The 27,255-nt window shown below is 44.2% G+C and overlaps 1 protein-coding gene across 3 annotated transcripts; it reads right to left on the minus strand.

Moving 5' to 3' along the window:
* Positions 1-1,500: 1,500 nt before the first annotated feature.
* Positions 1,501-26,414, minus strand: LOC129837437 (zinc finger protein 574-like). 3 transcript variants are annotated; one of them, XM_055903590.1, is made up of 10 exons: positions 26,300-26,414; positions 24,514-24,671; positions 20,280-21,882; positions 19,839-20,077; positions 19,414-19,593; positions 18,846-18,943; positions 16,712-16,806; positions 14,287-14,435; positions 3,993-4,280; positions 1,501-2,627 (listed from the first exon to the last, which is right to left on the minus strand). In XM_055903590.1, exons 2-10 carry the CDS (start codon positions 24,667-24,669, stop codon positions 2,031-2,033), a joined length of 3,405 nt encoding a protein of 1,134 aa, XP_055759565.1. In that variant the 5' UTR covers positions 24,670-24,671; positions 26,300-26,414; the 3' UTR covers positions 1,501-2,030. The 3 variants fall into 3 exon arrangements, with proteins under 3 accessions (XP_055759565.1, XP_055759563.1, XP_055759564.1); XM_055903588.1 differs by having other exon boundaries at positions 20,280-21,885; XM_055903589.1 differs by having other exon boundaries at positions 20,280-21,885; positions 24,514-24,695.
* Positions 26,415-27,255: the final 841 nt, after the last annotated feature.

The following is a 27,255-nucleotide window of genomic DNA, read 5'->3' on the forward strand; positions in this document are numbered from 1 at the left end:
TTTCACTCTGTGATTGATTGATTAATGATATCATTCTAATTTTGTGGGTAAACTAATTTATCTTAGTGACATTCATTTATCATCATGACACTCATTAACGCCATTTAAAGTCAGGAATTCATAAGGGAACCCAAGATAATTAAATAAAAACGTTTTTTTAAACATTCTCGGTTGTAAAATCACTACAGCAATATTCTAGATGTGATACACTGGCTCTACAGTACGGCATATGGGATAATACATAATCATGTCAATTTCTTCAATGCAATGACAGCAAAGATGGCGACAATGATGCACTTACGTCCTTAACAAAGATAACATCACGTCACCTAAGTAGAGGCTACCTCTTCTCTATTTACCCAGGGTGAATACTATCTTATATATCTGTCCCCAGTGCTAAACCCCAAACCCAGGGGCAGCTCCCCCCGCCCTCCACCTGTAATGTCAGCAGGTTCAGGCCCAGCGCTGAACAGGCACATTATCTCCGAGGGTCAGGTATTTCTAGTGTTTATGGATGAAACATAGCTGAGAATTCCAGGGATGTCCAGACAGATACTCAAAAGGTGCTGTCACATATGCAATTTCTTGCACTCTGATTTTTTGGCCACCATGATGTTTTAATAAACATCTTTATTCTGCATTCAAGCCTTAGTTATGCACAAAGATCATATCCCCAAGACATACTAACCTCTCACCAATAACAGACTGCTGGTTCCTTATCTCACCTTAGTGAGGGTCTGTTACATTTTCTGAATACATTTTCTCTTCCCATGAAAGGCTGAAAACAACAAAACATGTTTTCATACTTGGCTCCTATGCTAAAATGAGGCAGTTTCTCTCTCCGTTTCCAACACAATCAACAGCATTTCTCATTTCATGTCATGAAAACAAATCAAGACAGAGTGTTTGTGTGTGAAAACGCTCCAGTCAGCATTCGCTGGGTGTGCAACAGTCATAAACGGCGCTTTAGATTACGATTATGAGCTGCTGCAGCACTGGAAAAGTTCTAGCACATCAAGCCCTTTTCCATTTAAACACAAATTAGATCATCATTTTTGATATCTAGCTATCCACTATAGCATAATGATACAGCAATATGATGTGTACTTCCTCATTTAGCTGAGATCATCATAAATCCTCTCCTTTATCATACGAATTACAATATTAACGTGATCTATTCATATTTATGTCATAGACATTATATTAACATTACTGTTAAATCTATATACGTCAACACACAGTGACAAACATTGAAACAAATATCCTGTGTAATTACATGACTTGTATGGGGATATGTCATATTGCTGCTCTCCTGAGCTCTGCTTCTGTGACTTGGTGGCTACCTGTGTCAGAAAGTCCATATTGATGATGTCAAGCGCGAGCGTTGTGGATTTACAGTGGGGCACATAAAGGCCATCCTATCTGATGTGTGAGATATTTCAGGGCGAGGACCACGTGTCATCCTCCATATAAAATGATAGAAGCGTTGGGGAAACAGTGCAAGCTGAAGCCTTTTATTAAAAAAAGAAAACAGAGGACATTTTATGGGCGACTCAAGTCCAACCCTGATAAAACTCACTCTAAATAATATTGACGGTACACACTCTGGGAATACTTTTACAATCAGCTTTTCAATCAACTTCTCATTGTAAACAGGATAAATGCTTTACCATACAACTGCTGCTTGCTTCACTGGCTTCGCTGCACGATTTCAGCATTTCAAATCAACTCTGCTCTTCCAAACTAAGAAGCACCTCTCAAAGCTTAAGGGCCACATATCCGGTCCTTCACTAAACTCTGTCAAAATCAATTCATATGTAGATGCGTAGATCATTTAAGTCGATTAAACAATATTTCGGACCATTTAACAAGAATAGCCCCGGCACTGAGGAAACAGAAAAAAACTATACCTTGATTTAACTCAACACTAACTGAAAATCCTACCCTCTTTCAGTCTAACTGTCTCAGTCTCTAATACATTCTATCACAAACTCTCTCCTTTCTACCCTCTTCCTCCTCTACAGTCTCCTCTATGAGATGGTCTCCTCTAGGATGAACTCTATGGTGTGTGGTACATCCTGTCCCTCTACCACAGTGACTGAGGGGATCTCATGTCCCTCCATGATGGCTGACAGGGAGGGGACAGAGATGGCCTGACCACCCAAGAACACCACCTGGGAGGACCCAGCCTGCCCAGAGAACATAGTCCCAGAGGAGTGCTCTGAGACGGACACGGCCGGCACCATCACCCCCTCTGTGGTTCCATCCGCCTGGACCAGCAGAATGGTCTGCACCGCCGACTCCCCCTCGCCACCTGACCCCGTCCCTGTAGACAAGAGCACCCTCGACCCTTCCGCCTCTGCGTCGTTGGCCGTGGTTCCATCCGTTCCGTCGTCGTGGAGACGGATGTGTTTGTCGAGGTTGGAGCGTGAGCGGAAGGCTGAGGGGCAGTGGTGGCAGGTGTAGGGCGTCTCTCCGCTGTGGATGCGGGCGTGCTCAGTAAGACGGCCGGCCACACAGAAGGCTTTACCACACACCCAGCAGCAGAAGGGCCGCAGGCCGCTGTGGATACGCTCATGGTCCTTGAGGTGGGGCAGCTGGCGGAAACGCTTCCCACACGTAGAACACTGAGAGAGGAGGAGGAGTGGACATTGGGGTGGGGAGACAGAGCAGAGAGTGGGGGAGGGGAGGAGGAGAGAGACAGAGGAGGAAAGAGTGCAGAAAGGGGAAGAGGAGAGAGAGAAGAGAGGCAGAGAGTGAACGGAAAGAAAGAGGGAGGAGAAGTTGAAGAGGAGAGAGGAGGAAGAAGAGTAGAGGGGAGAAGGATGGGTAGGATTGGAAAACATAATGAGAGAACAAGGACAAGTGGAGAAGAGCGGACATTAAAATTCATAGATTTGATATCTTGAAAACTTATGAAAACATATTTTCTGAAAGACTTCTCCAAATTAGTAGACACAGCACTTCTGGCTGAAGAGGCAGGAGAATAGGAGGGGTAGAAAAACAATGTGTGAGAAGAAAGAGAGAGCGAGAGAGATCTAGGGAGGGCAGAGGACAATGGTAGGTAGAGATAAAGAACAGAAAGAGGGACACAGGGGACAGAACAGAAAAAAAGAAGCTGACAGAACAGAGCTGCACTACTACTGAAGGACATTCATCTTTTCCACACAGCAGTGTTACCTGCCTGTCTGCCAGACTGAATGACCACAGAGACAACGCCTACCATTAGTAGAACCAGAGGGAATCGGCAGGGACATTCTCACCAATACCTTTACAGCTTTGATTACATTGTTATTGAACTATAGAAGCCTAGGGCTGTTCTGCCACAGATTGTGCCACAGTGAGCAGAGAGGCTGGTTGATCCTGAGTTTAGGACACTGCCCAATGGTGCTGGGTCCCAGAATAGTAACACAGAGGGGAGATGGTAGGCTCTAACTCAGCCTCACTCATTAATCATAGGAAGTGTAGAGAGGGAGGGAGGACACCAGCGTACATAAAAAACTGGGGTGACCACAACCACAGCTTGTATTTTTTAGATGAGATGATAAGATTAGTTTATTAGTCACATGCACAGGGTCGCAGATGTCATTTGCAGGGTACAGTGACATTGTTAAGCTCCGAGCTCCAATGGCGCAGGTCAAAAAGAGAAGTGAATAAAACAATAAAATAATAACATATACATATTTACAACTGTAACAATGATACATTTCCATTGGGGGGTGGGGCAAGGTGAATGTCCATTGGGGGAGCAGCAGGGGGGAAGTGAGAAGTGAATGAAACAATAATAAAAGTAACCACAGGCAGAACCACGACCAAAGTCTTGTTCAGACAGCCTTTTCTGCTTCTGCTAAAAAAACGGACAATTGATCCCTTGTAGTAGACTGTTTTAAATTACCTCAGAACAAGACACACTATAACGAACGTCAGTCGTGCACAGTAGATAACCCACCACGCACACACACACAAACAATCAATCATCTCCACCCCCTTACCTCGAAGGGCCTCTCATCGGTGTGGATCCTCATGTGGACGTTGAAGGTGGAGGTGTAGGCAAAATCCTTCCCACAGATCTGGCAGTGGAACCTCTTGGAGCCGCGGCCCTTCCCCAGAGTCCCCTGGCAGTGGGCCACAATGTGCTCCCCCAGGGCCGAGCTGGAGGCGAAGCGCCGTCTGCAGGGGGACAGGGGGCAGCGCAGGGGGGTCTGACCCGTATGGGACAGCCGATGGAGGTCCAGACCCTCCTGGGTCATACAGCAATGACCACACATATCACATTCCACCTGGATGAGCAGAGAGGAGGGACACGTCTATAAGGTATAACTAGTGTAGAGTAATATCCTACTATCACAGTATATATATATATATATATATATATATATATATATATATATATATATATATATATATATATATATATATATATATATATATATATACATACAGTGGGGAGAACAAGTATTTAATACACTGCCGAATTTGCAGGTTTTCCTACTTACAAAGCATGTAGAGGTCTGTAATTTTTATCATAGGTACACTTCAACTGTGAGAGACGGAATCTAAAACAAAAATTCAGAAAATCACATTGTATGATTTTTAAGTAATTAATTTGCATTTTATTGCATGACATAAGTATTTGTTCACCTACCAACCAGTAAGAATTCCAGTTCACACAGACCTGTTAGTTTTTCTTTAAGAAGACCTCCTGTTCTCCACTCATTACCTGTATTGCACCTGTTTGAACTCGTTACCTGTATAAAAGACACCTGTCCACACACTCAATCAAACAGACTCCAACCTCTCCACAATGGCCAAGACCAGAGAGCTGTGTAAGGACATCAGCGATAAAATTGTAGACCTGCTCAAGGCTGGGATGGGCTACAGGACAATAGGCAAGCAGCTTGGTGAGAAGGCAACAACTGTTGGCGCAATTATTAGAAAATAGAAGAAGTTCAAGATGACGGTCAATCACCCTCGGTCTGGGGCTCCATGCAAGATCTCACCTCGTGGGGCATCAATGATCATGAGGAAGGTGAGGGATCAGCCCAGAACTACACGGCAGGACCTGGTCAATGAACCTGAAGAGAGCTGGGACCACAGTCTCAAAGAAAACCATTAGTAACACACTACGCCGTCATGGTTTAAAATCCTGCAGCGCACGCAAGGTCCCCCTGCTCAAGCCAGCGCATGTCCAGGCCCGTCTGAAGTTTGCCAATGACCATCTGGATGATCCAGAGGAGGAATGGGAGAAGGTCATGTGGTCTGATGAGACAAAATTAGAGCTTTTTGGTCTAAACTCCACTCGCCGTGTTTGGAGGAAGAAGGATGAGTACAACCCCAAGAACACCATTCCAACCGTGAAGCATGGAGGTGGAAACATCATTCTTTGGGGATGCTTTTCTGCAAAGGGGACAGGACGACTGCACCGTATTGAGGGGAGGATGGATGGGGCCATGTATCGCGAGATCTTGGCCAACAACCTCCTTCCCTCAGTAAGAGCATTGAAGATGGGTCGTGGCTGGGTCTTCCAGCATGACAACGACCCGAAACACACAGCCAGGGCAACTAAGGAGTTGCTCCGTAAGAAGCATCTCAAGGTCCTGGAATGGCCTAGCCAGTCTCCAGACCTGAACCCAATAGAAAATCTTTGGAGGGAGCTGAAAGTCCGTATTGCCCAGCGACAGCCCCGAAACCTGAAGGATCTGGAGAAGGTCTGTATGGAGGAGTGGGCCAAAATCCCTGCTGCAGTGTGTGCAAACCTGGTCAAGAACTACAGGAAAAGTATGATCTCTGTAATTGCAAACAAAGGTTTCTGTACCAAATATTAAGTTCTGCTTTTCTGATGTATCAAATACTTATATCATGCAATAAAAGGCAAATTAATTACTTAAAAATCATACCATGTGATTTTTGTTTTAGATTCCGTCTCTCACAGTTGAAGTGTACCTATGATAAAAATGACAGACCTCTACATGCTTTGTAAGTAGGAAAACCTGCAAAATCGTCAGTGTATCAAATACTTGTTCTCCCCACTGTATATATATGGTACAACTAGTGTAGAGTAAGATTCTACTATCACAGTATCTATGTCTGTAAGGTATAACTAGTGTAGAGTAAGATCCTACTATTACAGTATCTCTGTCTGTACAGTGCCTTCACATATTCACACCCCTTGACTTTTTCCACATTTTGTTGTGTTACAAAGTGGAATAAACATGGATATAATTGTAATTCTTTTAAAAACGATCTAGACAAAATACTCTGTCAAATTTGAAGAAATATTGGAACATTTGTAAAAAATAAAAATAAAAATATGAAAAACAAATATATCTTCATTAGACAAGTATTCAACCCCTTGAGTGATTCTAATACATGTTAGAATCACCTTTGGCAGCAATTACAGCTTTGAGTCTTTCTAGGTAAGTCTCTAAGACCTTTCCACACTTGGATTGTGCAACATTAGCCCATTATTATTTTCAAAATTATTCAAGCTCTGTCAAATTGGTTGTTGATCATTGCTTGACAACCATTTCCAGGTCTTGCCATAGATTTTCAAGCAGATTTAAGTCAAAACTAACTCAGCCAGGAATATTCACTTCTTGGTAAGCAACTCCAGTGCAGATTTGGCATTGTGTTTTAGGTTACCGTCTTGCTGAAAGACGAATGAATATCCCAGTGTCTGGTGGAAAACAGGGATCTAGGGATGGGCATGAATAATCGACGTCAAAACTCTATCTTTAACCAGAGATCAATATTTTTTCAAATACTGTAAAACAATTTGGTCAAACTTTTGTCTTGAAACAACGTCAATTTGCTTTGACTGTTCCATACTGTCATGACGTGGCCCTCTTTGGGTATAGCGAGTACCATCCCCCTCTCTCTCACCACCTCTCTCTTCCCCCGACACCCAGGTTCTTTTTATCTCAGGTCGTAAATTCCTAGAGGAGACTCTCTCCCTCATGGCTAGGCAGTATAGAGAGAGAGAGAGAGAGAGAGTTTCACAGTAGAACAAAGGAACATCTACATCACAGAACTTGAGAACTGAACAATATCTATGTTTTGGAGAATGTGTAAATGGTCGGTGGAGAAGCCAGCTAAGACCGGTCCGTTTTGTTTCATGTTGTGACCTCATTGAAAGACAATACAGCCACATTACCATAACTCTGTTTATACAGGATGAGGTTTGCATCTAATTATTGTATAAAATGAATGAGTAAATATGAAACTATTTGTGAAATTATGTTATGTGATTTTAAACCGTTAATGTGAGAGAATTGTATTCCCTTTAAAGTTTAACTAAGTCATTGACCCGCCCCCATGAGCACAGACATTGATCTGGCGTCATGGAACAGCCCTTTTCTACTGTTCCGAATAAAACCCCCACCTGAAGAAAACCTCTTTAGACCACGCGTACCTTGGTAAGCTGAGGGGGCGAAGGTTGAGTAGAGACCACAAAACCTCTCTATAAGCTAAGGTTGTAATGGTTGTTGAATTCCTAACCAAACAACGTGGAGCATTGGCTACACGGTGGAAATGGTTAAACTCTGAGACTATCGATACCGACAGAATAAGAGCAAATCTTCGATACTAATTACTAGTAGTCTACTAGTCTACTGCTAGGAATTGTCGACCAACCGCCAAAACATCTATTCTATAAGAACATTTCTGAATGGGACGTATCCATTCTAACCACGAGAGACTTCTTGGAAGCAGATGGAAAGTTAATCCGCTCGTCTCTCTAACAGAAAGACGGACGATTCCAACAGAGATCTCTGACGACACACTGAGCATAAATATATATTGATTGCAATGATTCGCGAATGAGTGAGGTTTCATGTGCAAAGGATAAGCATTTCAATCAATATAATTGTCAACTGTATAGTGACTCTTGTAATTCCCGCCCTTCTCAGTCCAGACCCACTTCCCTTTGTCCACCAAGCCGTCATATCGGCTTAGCCCACTAGGGAACATCCCCTATCATTTCCTTGTAACCATATCTACGGCTTGTTTGTTTATGCATTATTTAGTTAGTTAGTAAAGCCTGGGTTCGTGCAGATAACCAACGATTTACGACGTTCGGAATGAGACTAACGTGAGGTAAAGAATAATTCATTCATTAGAAGACTAAGAGTTATATTAGGAAAATTATAATTTTGTAATCTGAAGATTTTCCTTGGTGCCCCGACTTCCTAGTTAATTACATGTACATGATTTGTTTAATCACGTAATAATAATTACAGAGAATTGATTTGATAAAATAACAGTCTTCACTTTAATGATCACAAAGACACAACAATGTGCACATGTGCATTTGCACGGTGGCGACCCGTCATTCAGGGTAAATGGGGCAGAGCATGTTTAGCTACAACAACAAAAAAATATATATAAAAATCACAAATAAATTGTTTGTTTTTGTTGAGTGTTTTGCATTTTCTTTTGGCTTTTTTGGGGGGAGGCATTTTTTTACATTGTTTTGCAAACTGATATGTGACATATCAGTTTGCAAAACAATGTAAAAATATATATATATTATAAAAATGTGTTAATAAAGCCGCATAAAAACATGGTCTCTTTTTTGCTTTCTTGAGTAAGGCAGCTCCAAAATGCAGGTGTTTCAGCCTAGCTCAGTGCTTTATGTGGTGGAGGGGTAGCCGGCTGAAAATGCAGAGCGTAGGGGTTGGTAATCTTCTCTAGTTGCACCATGATTGGCTCAGTGTTCTGTCACTCACGGGGACACCACATCTACACAAAATTTACAGATAGAGCTTGAAAGATCAAGCCTCCTTGAGTGCTACCCTAGATTTACATTAGAAGTACCCATCCAAGAAGGCTCAAAGTCATTGGCCACGGATAAAATGACGTCAAATCACGTTATATCTACCGTAGCTTTGATTGGACTGATCATGTCAAGATCATACTTTCAAAATCTTAGCTAACAAGCTAGACAAGCAGTCTTCATCATGAATCACGTCGACCATTTACTGGCACATCCTTTTCAATCATTGTCAAATGAAGAGAAATTATAGATAAAACGAATCGGTGCTCATCGGCCATTGGACGTAAACATTACACAACAAGTTGGAAATCACAAATCCAACAATGAGTGGTTTGGAAACCATCAGTGGCTAACTGCAAGCGTTGCAAAGAAATCCCTATTTTGCTTCTCCTGCCTGCTATTCGGTGGAGATGGTGTGTGGTCCAAGTCTGGGTTTAAGGGTTTCTTTCCCAAGCTTAATTTTATAAACATTCACACACAACACCATGGGCCAGAAAAGGTTGAATACATTGGCCATGCTGTCAAGCCAGCATGACTTCTGCCGCGTTGAAAACAACTGGAAACTCAGAACTGGGAAATCTCAGACTTCCTGAGTTCAACCTCTCCCTGACTGAGGCTGTAATACCTACTGTACATGTTTCAAGCAGACAACCATAGTCCCTGTGCTCAAGGAAGCGAAGGTAACCTGGCCAGTAGCACTCACGTCGGTAGCCATGAAGTGCTTTGAAAGGCTAGTCATGGCTCACATCAACAGCATCCTCCGGGATACCCTAGACCAACTCCAATGTGCATACCTCCCCAACAGATCCACAGATGATGCAGTCTCTATTGCACTCCATACTGCCCTTTCCCACCTGGACAAAAGGAACACCTATGTGAGAATGCTATTCATTGACTACAGCTTGACTCATTGACTCAGCGTTCAAAACCATAGTGCCATCAAAGCTCATCAATAAGCTAAGGTCCCTGGGACTAAACACCTCCCTCTGCAACTGAATCCTGGACTTCCTGACGGGCTGCCCCCAAGGTGGTAAGGGTAGGTAACAACACATCCGCCATGCTAATCCTCAACACAGGGGCCCCTCAGGGGTGTGTGCTCAGCCCCCTCCTGTACTCCCTGTTCACTCATGACTGCACGGCCAGGCACGACTCTAACACCATCATTAAATTTGCCGATGACACAACAGTGGTAGGCCTGATCACCGACAACAACAAGACAGCCTATAGGGGAGGTCAGAACCTGGCCGTGTGGTGCCAGGACAACAACCTCTCCCTCAACGTGATCAAGACAAAGGAGATGATTGTGGACAACAGAAAAAAGAGGACCGGGCACACCCTCATTCTCATCAACAGGGCTGCAGTGGAGCAGGTTGAGAGCTTCAAGTTCCTTCGTGTCCACATCACCAACAAACTAACATTGTCCAAGCACACCAAGACATCCGTGAAGCGGGCACAACAAAACCTATTCCCCCTCAGGAGACTGAAAAATATTTGGCATGGGTCCTGAGATCCTCAAAAGGTTCTAGAGCTACACCATCGAGAGCACCCTGCCTAGAGGTCGACCGATTATGATTTTTCAACGCCGATACCGATTATTGGAGGACCAAAAAAAGCCGATACCGATTAATCGGCCGATTTTTTACATGTTTTTGTAATAATGACAATTACAACTACACTGAATGAACACTTATTTTAACTTAATATAATAAATCAATAAAATCAATTTAGCCTCAAATAAATAATGAAACATGTTCAATTTGGTTTAAATAATGCAAAAACAAAGTGTTGGAGAAGAAAGTAAAAGTGCAATATTTGCCATGTAGAAAAGCTAACATTTAAGTTCCTTGCTCAGAACATGAGAACATATGAAAGCTGGTGGTTCCTTTTAACATGAGTCTTCAATATTCCCAGGTAAGAAGTTTTAGGTTGTAGTTATTATAGGAATTATAGGACTCTTTCTCTCTATAAGATTTGTATTTCATATACCTTTGACTATTGGATGTTCTTATATGCACTTTAGTATTGCCAGTGTAACAGTATAGCTTCCATCCCTCTCCTCGCCGCTACCTGGGCTCGAACCAGGAACACATCGACAACAGCCACCCTCGAAGCAGCGTTACCCATGCAAAGCAAGGGGAACAACTACTCCAAGTCTCAGAGCGAGTGACGTTTGAAACGATATTAGCGCGCACCCCGCTAACTAGCTAGCCATTTCACATCGGTTACACCAGCCTAATCTCGGGAGTTGATAGGCTTGAATTCATAAACAGCAGAACTGCTGGCAAAACGCACAAAGGTGCTGTTTGAATGAATGCTTACGAGCCTGCTGGTGCCCACCATCGCTCAGTCAGACTGCTCTATCAAATCATAGACTTAATTATAACATAATAACACACAGAAATACGAGCCTTTGGTCATTAATATGGTCGAATCCGGAAACTATCATCTCGAAAACAAAACATTTATTCTTTCAGTGAAATACGGAACCATTCTGTATTTTAATCTAACGGGTGGCATCCATCAGTCTAAATATTCCTGTTACATTGCACAACCTTCAATGTTATGTCATAATTACGTAAAATTCTGGCAAATTAGTTCGCAATGAGCCAGGCGGCCCAAACTGTTGCATATACCCTGACTCTGCATGCAATGAACGCAAGAGAAGTGACACAATTTCACCTGGTTAATATTGCCTGCTAACCTGGATTTCTTTTAGCTAAATATGCAGGTTTAAAAATACATACTTCTGTGTATTGATTTTAAGAAAGGCATTGATGTTTATGGTTAGGTGCACGTTGGAGCAACGACAGTCCTTTTTCGTGAATGCGCACCGCATCGATTATATGCAACGCAGGACACGCTAGATAAACTAGTAATATCATCAACCATGTGATTAACTAGCGATTATGATTGATTGATTGTTTTTTATAAAGATAAGTTTAATGCTAGCTAGCAACTTACATTGGCTTCTTACTGCATTCGCGTAACAGGCGGGCTCCTCGTGAGGCAGGTGGTTAGAGCGTTGGACTAATTAACCGTAAGGTTGCAAGATTGAATCCCTGAGCTGACAAGGTAAAAATATGTTGTTCTGCCCCTGAACAAGGCAGTTAACCCACCGTTCCTAGGCCGTCATTGAAAATAAGAATGTGTTCTTAACTGACTTGCCTAGTTAAATAAAGGTGTAAAAAAACAACATATACATAAAAAAATTATTATAATAATTAAAATCGACAAAATTGGCGTCCAAAATTACCGATTGTTATGAAAACTTGAAATCGGCTCTAATTAATCAGCCATTCCGATTAATCGGTCGACCTCTAATCCTGACGGGTTGGATCACTGCCTGGTATGGCAACTGCTCGGACTCCGACCGCAAGGCCCTACAGAGGGTAGGGCGAACGGCCCAGTACATCACTGGGGCCAAGCTACCTGCCACCCAGGACCTCTATACCAGGCGGTGTCAGAGGAAGGCCATGAAAATTGTCAAAGACTCCAGCCACCCTAGTCATAGACTGTTCTCTCTGCTACCACACGGCAAGCGGTACCGGAGCGCCAAGTCTAGGTCCAATAGGCTACTAAACAGCTTCAACCCCCAAGCCATAAGATTCCTGAACATCTAGTCAAATGGCTACCCAGACTATTCACATTGCCCCCCCCTCTCCACACCACTGCCACTCTCGGTTGTCATCTATGCATAGTCACATTAATTAACTCTACCTACATGTACATTCTACCTCAACTAACCGGTGCCCCCACACATTGACTCTGTACCATCACCCCCCTGTATATATTGTTATTTTTTACTGTTCCTCTTTAATTACTTGTTACTTTTATCTCTTATCCGTATTTTGCACTGTCGGTTAAGGATTTCGTAAGTAAGCATTTCACTGTAAGGTCTACACCTGTTGTATTCGGCACATGTGACTAATACAATTTGATTTGATTTGTATATAAGGTATCATACTATTACAGTAGACATGTATATAAGGTATCATACTACTACAGTAGGCATATACAGTGGGGAGAACAAGTATTTGAAACACTGACGATTTTGCAGGTTTTCCTACTTACAAAGCATGTAGAGGTCTGTCATTTTTATCATAGGTACACTTCAACTGTGAGAGACGGAATCTAAAACAAAAATCCAGAAAATCACATTGTATGATTTTTAAGTAATTAATTTGCATTTTATTGCATGATATAATTATTTGATACATCAGAAAAGCAGAACTTAATATTTGGTACAGAAACCTTTGTTTGCAATTACAGAGATCATACGTTTCCTTTAGTTCTTGACCAGGTTTGCACACACTGCAGCAGGGATGTTGGCCCACCCCTCCATACAGACCTTCTCCAGATCCTTCAGGTTTCGGGGCTGTCGCTGGGCAATACGGACTTTCAGCTCCCTCCAAAGATTTTCTATTGGGTTCAGGTCTGGAGACTGGCTAGGCCACTCCAGGACCTTGAGATGCTTCTTACGGAGCAACTCCTTAGTTGCCCTGGCTGTGTGTTTCGGGTCGTCATCATGCTGGAAGACCCAGCCACGACCCATCTTCAATGCTCTTACTGGAGGGAAGTAGGTTGTAGGCCAAGATCTCGCGATACATGGCCCCACCCATCCTCCCCTCAATACAGTGCAGTCGTCCTGTCCCCTTTACAGAAAAGCATCCCCAAAGAATGATGTTTCCACCTCCATGCTTCACGGTTGGGATGGTGTTCTTGGGGTTGTACTCATCCTTCTTCTTCCTCCAAACACGGCGAGTGGAGTTTAGACCAAAAAGCTCTATTTTTGTCTCATCAGAGCACATGACCTTCTCCCATTCCTCCTCTGGATCATCCAGATGGTCATTGGCAAACTTCAGACGGGCCTGGACATGCGCTGGCTTGAGCAGGGGGACCTTGCGTGCGCTGCAGGATTTTAATCCATGACGGTGTAGTGTGTTACTAATGGTTTTCTTTGAGACTGTGGTCAACAGTTGTTGCCTTCTCACCAAGCTGCTTGCCTATTGTCCTGTAGCCCATCCCAGCCTTGTGCAGGTCTACAATTTTATCGCTGATGTCCTTACACAGCTCTCTGGTCTTGGCCATTGTGGAGAGGTTGGAGTCTGTTTGATTGAGTGTGTGGACAGGTGTCTTTTATACAGGTAACGAGTTCAAACAGGTGCAGTTAATACAGGTAATGAGTGGAGAACAGGAGGGCTTCTTAAAGAAAAACTAACAGGTCTGTGAGAGCCGGAATTCTTACTGGTTGGTAGGTGATCAAATACTTATGTCATGCAATAAAATGCAAATTAATTACTTAAAAATCATACAATGTGATTTTCTGAATTTTTGTAGATTCCGTAGATTTTTAGATTCCGTCTCTCACAGTTGAAGTGTACCTATGATAAAAATTACAGACCTCTACATGCTTTGTAAGTAGGAAAACCTGCAAAATCGGCAGTGTATCAAATACTTGTTCTCCCCACTGTATATATAAGGAATAACTAGTATAGAGTAGGCGGCCAGTGTACCTGTCCCATGGAGCGTCCCCGTCCCTGTCCCCGGCCACGGCCCACAGTCTTGTCCTCCACTGAGCTGGTACAGCGCTGCAGATGAATGTCCAACACTGACTGGTTCAAGAACTGGGAGGAACAGTGGGGGCACAACACTGGCTCCTTATCTGGGGAGATGGGGTGGGCAGAATGAGTTAATTACTTACTAAATGAGTGTTTATCACAGTCCAAACAGTGTTCCCGAGAGTGTACATGGGGCGGCAGGTAGCATAGTGGTTAGAGCTTTGGGCCAGAAAGGTTGCTCGATCAAATCCCCGAGCTGACAAGGTAAAAATCTGTCGTAGGCAGTTAACCCACTGTTCCTAGGCCGTCATTGTAAATAAGAATTTGTTCTTGTCTGACTTGCCTCGTTAAATAAAGGTTAAATAAAAATACAATAAAAACATGAAATCAGTTGAAATACACTAAACATGGAAAGGACAGGGATGTATAGATTGAGTGGGTATTTAGACAGTCACAGGCCCTGGTCACAGGCCTCTCCTGTCCCTACCCACCAAAACACACACTGGGTTACAGGGTATTCTTTATTGTCATCACTCAGTATAGGCTACAGTATGTGGCTTAAGGTAACTTGTTTATAGACACACAGACAGACACATGCACTACTGTTGACAGTCTGGATGTTGGTAAACACTCTCAGGCTCTCTGTCTGTTTCTGTGTAGCTAAAGGAGAAAAAGAAGATGAGAGAAGACGCTGAGCTTTGATATTTCCCCATCTTAGCCACCGGCGTCTACAGTTACCATGGCAACGCCAACCCAGCGGAATCCTCCCTCCCGGCTGGAGCGTTCACCAGTCTCCCCTGAGGAGCACTCCGTTGAAACATTTAATAAGGATCCTCTCCATCAATAGAGCATTAACTAATAATCAATGGATCAATTCCAACCAATCACATCTCTCTCTCTGAGATGCGACAGCTACGTTGCCGTGAACCATTAATTGGTGGGGTCGATTCGATAGACCAGAATTGGAGGATCCTCCGTCATCTTTTAAATCCCCAGTTTGGGAACATTTAGGCTTCCCAGTGGATTACAGGGGTGATGGATAGAGTTGTGGATAAAACGGTAGCACTAAGTCGCCACGCTCAACGAGAATAGCCTATGTAGCTAACAACACTTCAATTATGTTGACACATTTACAGCAACACCACCAGTGGGCCCCAGTATACCAGAGTAAGATGGAAACGCAAAGAAACTACACAACATCGTCTTCCCTCTGCATTCAAGTAGCCCTTGGCAGCTGATTCTGAACAAGCCAAATAAATTACAAGAGCGATAGGTAGGCTATGTTTATATATTTCTTTACAGTCTTTGGTTTATACCCGTGGGTATGCATCCATTCCCGGTGGTTTAGAATAGGGGGTTTTAACTCCTCGTGAAAGTGCTCGAGCCAGGTACGAACTTCCCACTTGCACCCATTTCAGCAAACAGGTTGTACCCGCTCTATATAGACAAACCAAAGCTGAAGTTTTCAATGAATTGGTCAATGCACCCTGTGTTGAGCTTATAGTGACAGCCCATCACATTACCCCGGAGTGGGAGATGTACCGCGCTACAAACACGCATCTGACACTGAAGAAGGCAGTGTCACAGTGCGTTCATAACCAAGTGGGAATTTACCACATACAACTGGGAATAATCCACTTGAACGGAGTAATTACTAGTGGGAAACTGGTCGATCATCCTGAGAATCCACTTCTCCCACATGGTGACCTCTGACGTCACCTACTAAGGAAATTACCTCTAAAACAGCATTTTCAGCAGTTAAATGCAACAACAAAAAATTCTTTATAAAAAGCAATCTATTAGTGTGGTTTTTTAACTATAATTTGTTTACAAGCGTGATAGCTCTACTTGTAGTTTATAGTTGACACAACTTGTTGGTCATTAACTAATCCTCGTTTCTCAACGAGTTCAAATCACATGAGTGCATCCAACTGGTATTTACGACTTCACATCTGGTAAATACACACCTTCCACATGGTTACAAATGCAACATCTGTGTGGAAACTTGAGGCCCAACATAACAATCCGGTCATTTACCCTCTGTATAGAAACCGAATCGTGACCACAAAAATGCAATACCTACAGAACCATAAGTTTGGTGAACCATTATACCCCTAATTATTACTAAGGCGCATGGATTACTTCTGCATACTTAACATGGAAATGAGCCCCATTATGAGCAGCTTCACTAATTCACAGCCACACTATATAATCACCACTGTCCTTATAATCTAATTAATTATGATCTAAAAGGCTAAACTGATCCTAGATCAGCACTTCTACTCTGAGACGCTTGGACACGGGCACTGGTCTCTGTCTCGTCCAGTGTTTATCAGACACACAGAGAGGAGGGCAGCTGAGAGGAGAGGGGAGGCGCTACCTTGGTGAATGAGGGAGTGCAGGTCCAGCTCCTTCCTGCGTTTGAAGGCCTCTCCACAGACAGAGCAGGGGAACGGGTGGCTGGTGTGGAGCAGTCTGATGGACAGAACACAATGAACGGAAGAGAAAAGGGAAAGAAGTGTAAACAACAACTAATGTTAGTAATACACTACTGAATAAATTACAACAACAAAAAGAACACTAAATGTTTTGGGGGGTTTTCAGAGCAGAAAATTAAAAAAAAGAGAGATAAAAACAAAAAGCTATAAAAGACGAGGGCTTTAATACAGTACTGCAATGAGCAATATGTTTTTCTTGGAAGCTGAGAAAGAAATAAAGCTGTGAGGAAAAGGGACAAAAGGAGCACCAACATCATCAACACTATGGGCAGCAGCTCACTGGTACTAATAACACTGCAGTGTGTCATTTGTAGATGCATGTAAGCCACGCTTCAAGGGCCCACTGTAATCCTCATCCACACAGAGGAGGAATAACACACACAACCACATGCTGGCTATCACCTTAGTGTCACAGTATTAGGATTACCTCCAGACCTGAGTGCTTAACCGGGTTGTTAAGCCTTTTAAGGTTCAATACGGAGTCATTAGGTGTGTCATATAATACAATGGCTGCAGATAAACGGGTGGTTTCAGTGTGTGATGAGATATGAGAGCCTATGTTTATCCGTTCCATAATGGCAGGATATAGCCCGGGGGGAGGAGAGGAAGGACAACCCCTGGGATGTATTTAACTGGCTGGATCAGTGTTGTGTTTGCTCACTACTGCAGTGTTTCCCAGCCCTGGTCCTCCAGTACCCCCAACAGTACACAGCTTCATTGTAGCCCTTGACAAACACACCTTATTCAACTCTTTGAAGGCTTGATGATTAGTTGACAAGTTGAATCAGGTGTGTTTGTCCAGGGTTACAATAAAAATGTGTACTGTTGGGGGTACTGGAGGACCAGGGCTGGGAAACACTGCAGTAGTGGATATCAGGGTGGTGGAAGAGTTCACCTAAACACATTGCTTCAGCAGTGGAGGTATTCAACTCTTAACTACAGTCCTGCAGTGTCAAGGTTTTATTCTAGCCCAGCATTAAAACACTCAGATTCCTCTAATCAACCCTGGCTACCAGGTGTTTTAGTGCTCGCCACTAGCCAATGCATTACAAGCAGCTGAGTCAATGTCCTTGGTAATGATAATGTTCGTCACACTGTCCTAGATGGTCAGTGTGGGCATCAGGCCAGCTAAAGAAATAATGATTATGAATCACTGAAAATACATTGTGTTCTACGTATAATTTATGACTGATGATAATGGATTTGTAAGGTACTTAACCCCATCGTTTAATATTAGATGGTAAACATAGTGTGTGCTGTGGACCACTTACAGCCCTATATAAACTGTCTGGCCGATCATCCCTCTGCACAGGGCTGACAATAGGAATCAATATTTTAGGCCAAGATGACCCTGAGAATTTAAGCTTCAGTCCAGGTTGTCTCTACACCCCCCAATGTTCGCTAATGAGAGGGGGTGTAGGGATACGGACTGTACCCTGCAGAGACGCTGGGACTTCCTGCTTCGCCCCAACTACACATTGATAAGCAGTTCAAGGGTAACGTTTCATTCACTCCCTGATCACGCCCTCCTATTGATCCCCGGATCATTTCTCCTGCCTCACCTCCTCCCTCCCCCACCTCTAGTTCCTCAGCCTGTCTGTCTCCATCGCTTTGTCATCCTTCCCCTTATCATCTTAATTTACCGCCGCCCGCCTGCCAATCATCGCTGGCGAGGGCTCAAGGGCACTGAGGTATCTCTGTTAACAACTCTGTCTAAATCCCCTCACTGTGTAGGAACAGGGTCCGGCCTGTGTAGGAACAGGGTCTGGCCTGTGTTTGGGTTATGTGTAGCACATCTCCTGTTCTCAGTCCAGTCTTATGCTCTACTGTCACTGTAAATACAGTACTGTTGTGTGTTTGTTTCTCCCTGTAAAACAAGCAGGGTCCAATCAAGGTAACTTACACATTGAAATGCGTCCCCTGTGTTCCTTGTCTAATCTAGCTCTGTGAAACAGGCCTTTGGGGTTGATTTCAACCTGCACATTTAATTGAGTCCCAGCCCAGTCACACCCGTACCTGTGCTCCTGCAGCTGTTGGTCAGTCTGGAAGCGAGCAGTGCAGTTGGGACAGGCGAACAGCTGGCTTTCTCCATCCTCCCCCTCTGGTGTCCTCTTCTGCAGGGATGTCAATGACACAGCACAACATCAGGGGAAACAACTAACAGCCTGTCTCAATGTTAACGTAAAGACAAGTAGCATTCCTGAATTTCTCCGCTCCTAGAGAGCCTCAGTGTGTACAGATATTTGTTGCAGCCCAGCATCAACACACCCGATTGGGCTGGAGCAAAACCCTGTTCACGCTGTGGCTCTCCAGGACTGTCGGTGGTGTGTTCAGAGATGTTCTCAGGGGATTGTAAGACATTCTAAAAACAATCAGGTAATCCAGGGCTGTGTCCCAAATGCCTCCGCATTCCCTACATATTGAACTACTTTTGACCAGAGCTTGATGGGGACCCGATGGGGACCAGAGCCCGATGGGGACCAGAGCCCGATGGGGACCAGAGCCCGATGGGCCCTGGTCAAAAGTAGTGCGCCACATAGGGAATAGTGTACTGTAGGGTGCAGTGACTCCCCCCGTGCCTGACCTTCCATCGGGACCTGCGGCGGCGGGATTTGGGCTGGCTGTGGGTGAGGCCGTGCCTCTTCAAGACGCCCGGCTGGGAGAAGCGCTTGCCACACACGGAGCAGGGGAAAGGTTTGGTGCCCATGTGGGTCAGGCTGTGGCGCAGCAGGTTGGGAGAGGACGCAAACGACTTCTGACACACCTGAATTAACCAAGAAGAACGAGGATGAATTTGATTGACGGAAGCCCAGTACAACATAGCTATTTCACATAGCACAAGAGCACTAAGATTGTCACATAGATTAAACAGAAAAATAAACATTAAGTATATAATAGGAAGCTACTCCTAACTAACTCCTGCTACTTGTTGATACACAACTAGTTTCAGTCATTAACATCAATATTTCACAGCTTTTTCAATAGAACACGTGTCCAGTCTAGCAGTACCTTGCAGGTGAAGAGCTTCTCTCCGGTGTGGCTGAAGACGTGAGCACGGAGGAACCCCCTGCGTGTGAAGGTTTGGCCACAGTGGGGGCAGACGTGGGGGAGAGGGGTGCGGGACCAGTCCTGCATCAGCTTGGCTGGAGGGGGGAAGTTGGTGTCCGGTTGTTCCCCCACTACAGTCTTCTCATCCTGTTCTTCCTTAAGGATGACTGGATTCACCTCTTTACCTTGGTCTCTGTTCTCTGCCCAATGAGGAGAGAGCATGGTCAGAAACTAGCGACGTTCTGTCAAAATAACCTTAAACAATAGTGAAACTTAGCAATATTCAGTATGGATTGGAATCAGTTATGATTCCAGGCACCCTTACAGCAGAGTTAAGTCTTCCCATTGAGTTGAACCCAGCTGCCATTGGGTTGAACCCAGCTGCCATTGGGTTGAACCTACCTTTGAGATTGTTGATGCTGCGTATCCTGATAGCAGGTATTTTCGCTGGTGAGCCTGACGCAGCACTGGACGAGACGGCAGGGGGGGACAGCATCCTCTTGGGGGCGCGGGGGCTTCCCTGGGGGGCCGCGGCTGCTCCTGCCCCAGTCCCTGGTTCCCCACGGTGCTGGCGTCGGTGGTAAAGGTACTGGGTGGTGTTCATGAAGCTCTGGTTACACTGGGAACAGTGGTGGAGGGGCTCGTTCAGGCCGTGCTTGTCCCTACGGTGGGCACTGAGCTCTGGCTCTTTACTGAAGCTGGCTCCACACTGGGCACACAGGAAACTCTGGCCCTGGACCATCTTGGGCACCTGAACCAGAGCAGAGGTAGAGACAGTGGAAGTAGAGGGGGTTCCATCCTGGTTCTGCTCCTCAGTTCCATTGTTCTGGGAATCCACCACCCCCACAGTCTCCTCTTCAGACTCTTCCACCATCTCTTCCACCACCTCTTGCTGCAGTGTTACTATTTTGTAATACTGGTAATCTGCATCCTGCATCTGTCCTCCCTGGGCCTGGGTTTGTGTGACCCCCTCCTTGGCTTTCTCCTTGTGCTGCTTGCGGTGGTAGAGGAAGAGGGTGGTGTTGAGGAAGCTCTCCCCACACACGGTACAGTGGTGCAGGGCTTCCTTGAGGCCATGCTGGGCCTTACGGTGGGTCACCAGCTCAGACACCATGCCGAAGCTGGAGCCACAGTCCACACACAGCAGGCTGGACGGGGGCTTGAGCTTCTTGGCTGCTTTCATCCTGTAGTAGTAGGACGTCTGCTCTTCCCCAGGGCCATCAGCTGGGAGGTCCTGGGAGGGAGCAGGGTCTGGGGGGTCCTGGGAGGGAGTGGGGTCGGGGGGGTCCTGGGAGGGAGCGGGGTCAGGGATGGACTGTCTGTCTGCTGCAGACTGGGCCTCTGTAGATGAATGAGCTGCCTGAGCCTGGATCTCAGAGGCTTTAGATCCAGTGGATTCCCCTATGCTCTCTATTTCTGGCTCTTCCTCTCCTCCTTCCTGCCCTCTGTTGGTGGTGTTTGGCAGATACATGTGATCAAGGGTGGCTGATGTGTCCTCTGCACTCATTCCATCCTCCTCTTTCTCTTTCTCTGCTAACAGCTCAGACTTTACTACATCCTGCTGCTGCTGGGTTTGTTGTGCCCTCTCCTGACTCCTTCCTCTTCCTTTGCCCCCTCCTCCTTCTTGGTCATCCGTTGAGTTTGGTTCGTTCTGTTCATCTGGACCCAGGTCCACCTCCACTTCAGCCTGACCGTGCTTCCCCTCTCCCTCTGGGGCCAGTTCTGATCCAGATCCAGAGCCGGTCTCTTCTGGTTGTGGTTGGGTGGGTCCTGCCTTGGTCTGCAGACACTGACCATGTTTGCGGTGCTGCTGCCAGAGGATCAGAGAGTGGAACAGGGCGTCACAGTCTCCACACTGGTACAGGATTTTGGGCTGGTCTCCTGAGGAAGGCTTCTTTGGGCTAGCCATGGCCAGACCTGGTGCACCAGAGCTGGGCAGCACAGAAGAGACACTGGCCTTGGTCTGAGGGGCAGGCGATGGAGCAATGGGCTGGGTATAAACCTGCTGCTGGAGAGAGAGAAAAATAGAATGTGAGAAAAGAAGACAAAACACAAGCTGACCAGTCTGGACAATGAGTGAACGAAAACATCAATATTTTTTGGTGTCAAATTGAAAGAACTCCTCCACCCAACAATGGAGGTTCCCATGACAGTACTGGATAGCAATACCATCACAGGTCAGCAGGTAGCCTAGCAGTTATAGTGTTGGGCCAGTAACAAAGGTCGCTGGTTTGAATATCCGAGCCGACAAGGTGAAAAACCTAATTTGCTCCATGGGTGCCGTACTACTATTGCTGACCCTGTAAAAGAACACATTTCACTGCACCTACGTGACAATATTTTTGTATGTGACAATATTTTTGTTGTTGAAAAAGTCCATAGTCAATTGAAACAGGAACAGTGTTTTTGTCAGGCAGATGAGGGATGACAATAGAGGAATATAGTAATAGAGTATTCAGAGGACAGAGGGGTCAATGAGAGCAGACAGAGCAGTCTTTAGATCAACAGAGCCGGGGAGGGAGGGGTTCTCTGAGGGGAGGGGAAGGACTGAGGGGCAGGGTGATGATAAATATCACAGGCCTATCAGTTGAGTTCAGAGGGTCAGTCCGTGGCGTTTGAGAACTGTTCGTTGATACATTAGGATAAGAACCATCAGGGTTAATGATGTGTTCCTTCAGGAGTGTCTTCATTCAAGCAGAGGCACCACTGTGGCTCATTCTGTTATTAGTAGCCTAGACTGAGTACTACCAGCTTGTTTCTACTTATGGCAATTTGTTGGAGTCATTGTTAGAATTGAAGAATGCAGAAACATATTTAGTATCGTATGTAGAAACAGATTGCTATTATGGATATAGTTAAATCTCCATAGTCATAGTAAATACTTTGTGGTTGCTTGTTTTGATGCCGCAAACGAACTAAATCACCATTACAAGACTATTTATTTAGTTTCAGAGTAAGTACTCACAACTCAGCGTTTTAGCTCAGTAAGGAAGCTGAGTTATAAAACCAGACTATGTAACTTGAACTGCCGCTGACACTGTTCTTATCCAACATGGCAAAAACGATTACTGCGGACCACCCGGAGCTCTTGAAATAGTGTCATGTATGTGTGTATTAATATGTTCTTGATGAGAGAGCATTTTCAACGTGACGCTGGTGGTTGAGTCACTGTCTCCTAGAAGGACTTGAGACAGGAAACTGTGTCTACATCCCAGATAGCCTCCTATTCCTTATACTTCTCTACTTTTGACCAGGGCCCATAGGCCTGTTTGGTCAGTCAGCCTGGCTAGTGTGTAGAGAGGTATATACCAGAAAATGAATTGATTTAATTACAGATTCCAGAACTGGACTTCAACTCGGGAAATGCACTAAAATATTACACATGGGTCAACATGTAATTAAAGTAACTGAGGGAGCACACCATTTTGCAGAAGTTTCTTTTTAATAACACTTAATCTTTTCCCGCTTGGTAAGCAAGATGGTTAATAGGAATGTAATTAGGTTTTTAGTGTTTCCACAGCTGATTCATCTGTGAGGAGGCCAATGAGCCATCCATCAGGAGGAGGGGTGGAGCTGACTGATTCATCTTTCACGTTCCTTTTCTCTCCCCACTGGCAACTCAAGATGTAATCTGCCTGTCACTCATGACACCATGCTTTATGGTTCTGAGCTTGAGGAGACCGTCACCATGGGAGGCTGGGGACACGTTTCAGAGAGTGACGCTGGTAAGCGCCACTCACGGTCGACGACTGACCGTTTTAAACCTCCGAGCATACTGTAGCTGTCATTACGAGGTAGCGATACAGTGAGAACAAGGACAGTGTCGTTCCCTCAAATTACATAGTACAGAAAAAGTATCTGTACATTGAAATATTATAACTCAATATTTGATGTAGAAAGTAATGTAATCCGTCATCTTATTTTATTTCTATTATCTATTATTGAATATTGTATTGTTTATTTTTATCCCCCAAAAATAAACAAAACAAAAAACAAGGACAGTGCTGGTCATTTAATTTCCTATTATGACTCAACAAACAAGTGAACTGAAAATTCCTGGTTATGTATGTCTTAACGGAGGATCTAATTAATTTTGTACTGGGTAGAATGCAGTGCAGTTTTGTAGGCTACAGAGCTTATCAGAGTCCAAAACATGTACGCGTCTGCACAGCAGTGTTCTAGACTATTGGACTGTTGGCTTTCATTTTTGAATTCTCAGCGCGGCTCAAGCTATTTTTCCAACTGTCACCACATACAAACTGGAGCCTCGTTGGTTGGGAATTTTAAAGGAGCACGGTCGGGTTGTGCCTCCCCCACAGACGGACCGCCGGACTATCACGGCTCTGTGCGTGTGGACTTGGAATTATGCTTCAGCCTCACAAGGCTCTCCAATTCACATGGGAGACCTTGAGCACAACAATGGCGACACTATGAAATGTACACTCAATTGCATTAATAAATTGTAATATAACAATAACAATAATATATGCCATTTAGCAGACGCTTTCATCCAGAACCATTTAGCCTAGATGTGCAAAAGATGAGAGAAGTTTAATAAAAAGTTATTGTTTATCAATGTTCTAGACCTAGCCTATTTAGTTTAAATGTCCATGGAGTTTGAAGCTTCCACTATTACCTGAGTCTGTAGGAAGGGGATGGAGACGGGGGTGGGGGCCCCACTCCCCACGTTCTCTGTGGTGCAGGTCAGCTGGTGGGCCAGCACCTCCTCCAGGGTGTCAAACTCTTGGTAGCAGGGGAAGCACATGTACACAGAGGCACTATCCATCGCCATACCTGCCACAGGGAGAGAGAGGAGATCTAGACCAAAACAGTGCATTACTGATCATATTCAATTCAGGTTGGGTGGTCTGTTTTATGTCTGCAAGCAACACGTGCACTCAATTATTAACCTACAATATAGCCTATCTAATATGTTATTAACATAACCTAAATGTAGCCTATCCCCCCCACCATATACGCAGAGCTGATGCATCTAAATAGCATTATCTTTATTTGGAGACCGATTGAGAATGTGTTGTATTACCCCATGTATAAATGCTGGCAAATCCTCATTTAAAATGGGAACGATGTAAAAAGATTTGATTGACGTTATGTTGTAAACATTGCCCTCTACTGATGGAAATTAGTATCTTCATATGTTCCTGAGATTTGGTCAGACAGATTTGAATTTTCAGACAAAATGGCAGTAGGTAATTATTATTTTGTCCACGCTGGTGCTCCTAAAATGTAGAGAATGTATGTATATGTAACAAAAAAGCTGTAAAAACAAAAAAAGCAATTATTGTCCTCCAAAGAGGGTGGATGGGTTATAAAAAAAATACACTACTGCTTTTTCGTCCTCATGCTAGCTAGCAGTAGCCACCGCAGCCAATTTGGAATAGCAGTGTCATTCAGTGGACATGCCATTCCATAATGGCTGCTGTGACTACTGCTAGCTAGCATGAGCATGAAAATGACTGTTTTCTGGGAAAAGTAGCAGAATTTCCATCTTCTCGATGGAGCAGTGTGGATAAAGGTAAAATTTGGAGTACAGTAGCATATCCCATCCCTGCATAGATGTACGTTTCCCGACCCATATCTCGTGCTGGCTCAAGTGTCTTAAAAGTTATCATGATTGCGTTCCGACCCCAGTGCAGATGTGTAAACAAGTGTATTGGTAGAGTATCTTCTGGCAATAATCTATTATAGGAGGCTACTTTATACAGCTTTATAATTTCCCAACAGAACTAGAGATTAACATGCAACACAATACGACAAACGGCTAATACCTTTTAGTGGAATGGTGTACTGACATTAAAGTACTGCACATTGCAATACGTTCACACGAACTTGGGCCATTACAGTGCAAATTAGTGAATGGCGCCAAATTAATGCCTAAAGTACTCCAGACAAATCCGAGGTCAGCAATTTAGCTGTTTGCTATCTTGTTATATGGTGGCACTGGCAAGTTTATATTGGGTTTAATTTAGCCAACTAACGTTACTATAGTTAGTTGCTGCAGGTTTGTGGGAAGATAAATAACGTTAGCCTATTCTGTATTGATTGACAGGCAGCTAGCTAGCATTTCCTCAAGCAACGTTTAGCTACATTACCACGATTAATATCACATTAAAACTGCTTGAGCTTTATCAATACAAGTCAGTTGTTAGGTTAGCTAAACTAATCCACCACTGTCTGCCAGCAGTCGCTCTGAAGATATTTTATGTGCTTTGTAAAAACGACGAAGAAGGGTGGCATTCACTTCTTCGGTGGTGTAATGGCGGCTGCAGTTGCGATGTAAACGTTGGATGTCTCCCCCCGTTGAGACTCCGTGAAATCAGTCCCTGAAATGTTATCCTGGCTGATGTCACATTCCACCCATAAAAACATGAATTAAGTTAGATAATTACAAAATAACTCACCGAAAACTGAAGCCGTTATCTCTTGAAGAAACAAGTTGTGTTATTGTTCCAACATGTTAACAAGGCTTGAGCGGATTGGCTGTCTGCTCTCTTGTACGCCGTACACCAATGGAATTCGACAACACTACACAAAAGAACGCACTTAGCGTATGACTTTTGTGCAACATGATGGCTTTCAAAAGTCCCAAACAGGGCACTTCAATTGTTGTTGTTCTGTTTATCAACTCGGTTTTCAATAGTTTTTGTAGCAAATAAGATAGAACATGCAACATTAAAAAATATATATGTTTTGTCACATACACCATATATATATGCAGTGACATGCTTACAGTCAGCCATAGTAGTACAGCGCCCCTTGAGCAAATTAGGGTTTAGTACCTTGCTCAAGGGCACACATCGACAGGTTTTTCACCATGTGTATTCGAACCAACAACCTTATTGGCGCAACGCTCTAACCGCTAAACTACCTGCCGACCTACCCAATTAGTTGGAACCTTTTTGTTTTTATGCAAACATCTTGGAAGTTGAGCTGTAATCACAACATGATCATGATGCAGCGTATGGCTTTGTGCTATTCATTCATAAAACCTCAAAGTCTTGAGCAAGGGCACATCAACATATTTTTCAGTCATGTTGGCTTAAGTATTTCGGTTACTAAGTACTTTTCGGTTACTGGGCCAGTGCGCTAACCGATAGACTACCTACCACCCTACCCAATTAGTTTAGTTTCATGTAAATTTCAACATGATCATGATGCAGCTCATGGCTTTGTGCTATTCATTCATAAAACCTCTGAAAGTCTTGAACCTAGACCTCAATCAATCACGTTTTCATCTCTAAGCCCACAGTAACTGAATGCATATCTATTCCTCAACATGCTGCTGAAGCACCATTATTCTGCCCCGTCAAGCATTGTATCCAGTAGTTGGTAGAAAGTATGAACTGTCTCACAGCAT

This window comes from Salvelinus fontinalis, chromosome 38 (assembly GCF_029448725.1).
Source record: "Salvelinus fontinalis isolate EN_2023a chromosome 38, ASM2944872v1, whole genome shotgun sequence".
Taxonomy (NCBI): domain Eukaryota; kingdom Metazoa; phylum Chordata; class Actinopteri; order Salmoniformes; family Salmonidae; genus Salvelinus; species Salvelinus fontinalis.